Here is a 1,136-nt window from a genome sequence, read left to right on the forward strand (position 1 = left end):
TCTCTCTCTCTCTCTCATCATCAAGTCTCAAAGTATTATAGCAATCACCAAAATCATTACATAAATAGAGGAAGATAAGTACTTATTAGTTACCTATGCAGCCAAGAGGGTGGTAAGGATTTCCTTCAAAACCTTTATTGCATTGGCATATGTAACCATATCCAGTAGGGACAGAGTCATTACGAGTGGTGTTTCCCTTGCAAGCGTAACTGGTACCTCTTTTCCGAGAAGCTTCACGTGTTTCATCTCCAACACTCCAATCAAACACCACAGGGAATTCCTCAAAAGGCAGGTTTCTCAAGTGTTCCCTGTAAAATGTGTAGTTTTCTTTTTTGACAACAAAAGAATAGCTGCAGTTGTTGAATCTCCAAGTTTGGCTGAAATTGTAAAAGGAAAATGACTTGACAAAGGTCATCCTCATTTTAGGCGGAATATCCACCTGACAACACCCAATCCCAGAACAATGTCCATCCTCAACTTCCATAGAACTGCCATAACATCTTGTTATGCACCCTGTTGAATATGTTGCATTATCGTCGTCTTTGTAGGAGCTGTGAAGATAGCCATAGGTGTCGCAACCTACACTAACGAACTTGTTGTCTTCACTAGAAATGGTGAAAGAAGGAATATCTATGGAAACTCCTCTATAATAATGACCGTCACGACAAATCCTTGAGATAGGAATCGACATGTCAACTTTAGCCTGGGAAATTTTTATGTCTAAGACTTTGATATTTCCCCAGTATAAAGTTGAATTTGGGCATGTCAGCTCAAACGAACTTTGCAAGAAACAGCTTTTATGGGGGACGGATGATGAGTTCCCTATGCCAAATGGATATGGAACTCGGACACCACCACAGTCGCTTCTGCATCCTTCAAGGGTTTGATTATTTCCATCATCTGCTGCAATTGTTGCTAGAAGGACTAGTGCAACAACTATTAAGAGTAGTACTACTGTGGCCTTCAACGTCATGATGACTCACACCACTCACAAGACACAACTAAATATTAGAATTTCAAGTGTCAGTAGCCGTGAGGAGAAAATGGCTATGGCCTATGGGGGCTCTTTCTTCTTTTTATACTTCTCAACAAGGCGGGGTGATCAAATTTGTTATATAAAGTTAATTAAAAAAAAA

At 39.9% G+C, this 1,136-nt stretch overlaps 1 protein-coding gene across 1 annotated transcript; it reads right to left on the bottom strand.

The window, feature by feature from the left end:
* Positions 86-973, bottom strand: LOC107647492 (wall-associated receptor kinase 2-like). Its single transcript, XM_016351563.1, has one exon. It carries the CDS (start codon positions 971-973, stop codon positions 86-88), a length of 888 nt encoding a protein of 295 aa, XP_016207049.1.

Source organism: Arachis ipaensis, chromosome B06, assembly GCF_000816755.2.
Source record: "Arachis ipaensis cultivar K30076 chromosome B06, Araip1.1, whole genome shotgun sequence".
NCBI lineage: Eukaryota > Viridiplantae > Streptophyta > Magnoliopsida > Fabales > Fabaceae > Arachis > Arachis ipaensis.